Consider the following 2,500-nt stretch of genomic DNA (forward strand, 5'->3'; position numbering starts at 1 on the left):
TGCGAGAGTCTCGAAGCTCCAGCTGCATATACATGTTCACTTTTACTGTGTTAGTTGACTATACTAATAGTATTATGTGTAAGGTGACGATATGTTTCTACCCTTGAAGTCAGAAGTATTCTGGCTGTATTTCAAAATTGTTTTTCAAAATTACTTTACCAGGTACATAAATTATCTTCACTTAGGAGAATTAAGCTTGCAACGACGACCTTTCGGTTCAACTTGGATCCTTAACTAGTCAATGGCCCAAGTTAATGATCTACCTCGGACCGAAAAGTCGTCAAAATAACTTTATTTGGACGTGTCTCCTAAACTATGATGCTCTAAACTCCCGTGGAATTTTTCGTTCTCACATGTGGAAGTTTCTCGTCACCTTAACCTCACTATCCTAAATATTGTTTGAGAGTGAGTAGCCTACCTGCTATACAATGGTAAGTGACTAATACCTCTGAATATACACGTCCAAATTGTTCGTACAGTCGTAGGAGTCTAGCCTGTAATGACAACAATAATTTATTACCAGACTACTCGTCTTCGGTGCTTTGGAGAGAAGTGCTCAGCCAACAGCAATATAACCCAAATATCTGACCAGTTTACTGAGACACAAAGATGGTTGTGCTACACTAACTTAAGCCTCGTCTAAGAAGAGTAGATATCCATGGAGTCCTGAATATGTCGCTTATATTTTATTTATTCACTATTAATCACTCACCTCATCCCTGCACTCTGAACCATTATTCTGTTTCTTATTCACACATATTCTTTAATCCTATGATTTTATTGGCAGTCATGGCAATACCTGCCCTCAACACCTGTGCTCACACTGACATGTCTACACCTAACACACACTTTTAAACATAAACTTCTTTTATGTATATATGACTTATACCTTGTATAACTTTTCCTAGATTCGGTTGATCACTAATTACCGCTCAAACACTTGTAGTACGAGCGTGCTGGTTTCAAATGCTCTCAGGCTGCAGTCAGCTGTTAGATAGCTTGAGTGTGGATGTGGATTATGTATGTGTGTATGTGTACTCACCTTTTCGTGGTCTACCTACCTGGAGTCTGCCTGGTCCATGACCAGGCCTCCTGGTGGATCAGGGCCTTATCAACGAGACTGTTACTGACTTTAGGTGTCCGTCCAGCTCCCTCTTGAAGACAACGAGGGGTCTATTGGTAATTCCCATTATGGCTGGTGGGAGGCTCTTGAACAGTCTTGGGCCCCGGACACTTATTGTGTTTTCTCTTAGTGTACCAGTGGTGCATCTATTTTTCACTGGGGGCATGTTGCATCGTCTGCCAAGTCTTTTGCTTTCGTAGGGAGTGATTTCTGTGTGCAGATTAGGGACCAGTCCCTCCAGGATCCTCCAGGTGTAGATTATGATGTAACTCTCTCGCCTGCGCTCCAGTGAGTACAAGTCAAGTGCTTCCAAGTGTTCCCAGTAGTTAAAGGTGTTTGATGGAACTTATATGTGCAGTAAAGGTTCTCTGTACATTCTCTAGATCTGCAGTTTCTCCTTCCTTGAATGGAGATGTTAATGTACAGCAGTATTCCAACCTAAAGAGAACAAGTGATTTAAAAAGGGTCATCATTGGCTTGGCATCTTTCATCTTGAATGTTCTCATTATCCATCCTATCAGTTCCTCGCAGATGTAATAGTGGCATTGTTGTGGTCCTTGAAGGTGAGATCTTCAGACATTACCACACCCAGGTCCTTCACATTACTTTTCCGCTCTATTGTGTGATTAGAGTTTGTAGTATACCCAGCTCCAGTTATTATTTCCTCCAGTTTTCCATAACGGAGTAGTTGGAATTTGTCTTCATTGAACATCATATTGTTCTCTGTTGCCCATTAGAAAACTTGGTTTATATCTTCTTGGAGCTTTGCCGTGTCCTCAATGGATGACACACTCATGCAGATCCTAGTATCGTCTGGAAAGGATGATATAGTGCTATGGTTTACTTCTCTGTCTATGTATGATATGAGGATGAGGACCACTATAGGGGCGAGTACCGTGCCTTATGGAACAGAGCTCTTCACTGTAGCAGCTTCCGAGTTAACTCTTTGTGTTCGATTGGTTAGAAAGTTGAAGATCCATCTGCCTACTTTGCCATTTATCCCTTTAGCACGCATTTTATGTGCCATTACACCATGATCACACTTGTCAAAGGCTTTGGTTTGCAATTCTGTTTCTTGGAACTCTTTCAAAGATTTTTATGATGTGGGACGTTAAAGCTGTTGGTCTATAGTGCTGCCACCTTTATGGAGTGTGGCTATATCCGTTACTGGCTACAGCAAACCCTCAATTCTTTTGTTTGGCGAACATGAAATTCCCTCATCAGAGGGTGTTCAGCAGGGCGACCCACTAGCTCCACTTTTCTTCTGCTTGGCAGTAAGAGAACTAACTTCCAACTTGCGCAGTAAGCTCAACACCTGGTACCTGGATGATGGCATTCTGGCAGGTACTGAAGAGTCCCTGCTAGAGGACCTACAAC

At 42.1% G+C, this 2,500-nt stretch overlaps 1 protein-coding gene across 1 annotated transcript in view; it reads left to right on the plus strand.

Annotated features, from left to right (window-relative positions):
* Nucleotides 1-2,500, plus strand: part of LOC128693431 (protein amalgam-like) — a 137,004-nt gene that overhangs the window by 132,548 nt on the left and 1,956 nt on the right. Inside the window, exon 8 of the mRNA XM_070097447.1 lies at nucleotides 2,255-2,500. This exon is cut by the window's right edge and continues 250 nt beyond it. Within this exon, the coding sequence (XP_069953548.1) occupies nucleotides 2,255-2,500 (246 nt within the window). The remainder of the gene's footprint in view (nucleotides 1-2,254) is intronic.

The sequence above is a fragment of the Cherax quadricarinatus genome, chromosome 57 (genome assembly GCF_038502225.1).
Source record: "Cherax quadricarinatus isolate ZL_2023a chromosome 57, ASM3850222v1, whole genome shotgun sequence".
NCBI lineage: Eukaryota > Metazoa > Arthropoda > Malacostraca > Decapoda > Parastacidae > Cherax > Cherax quadricarinatus.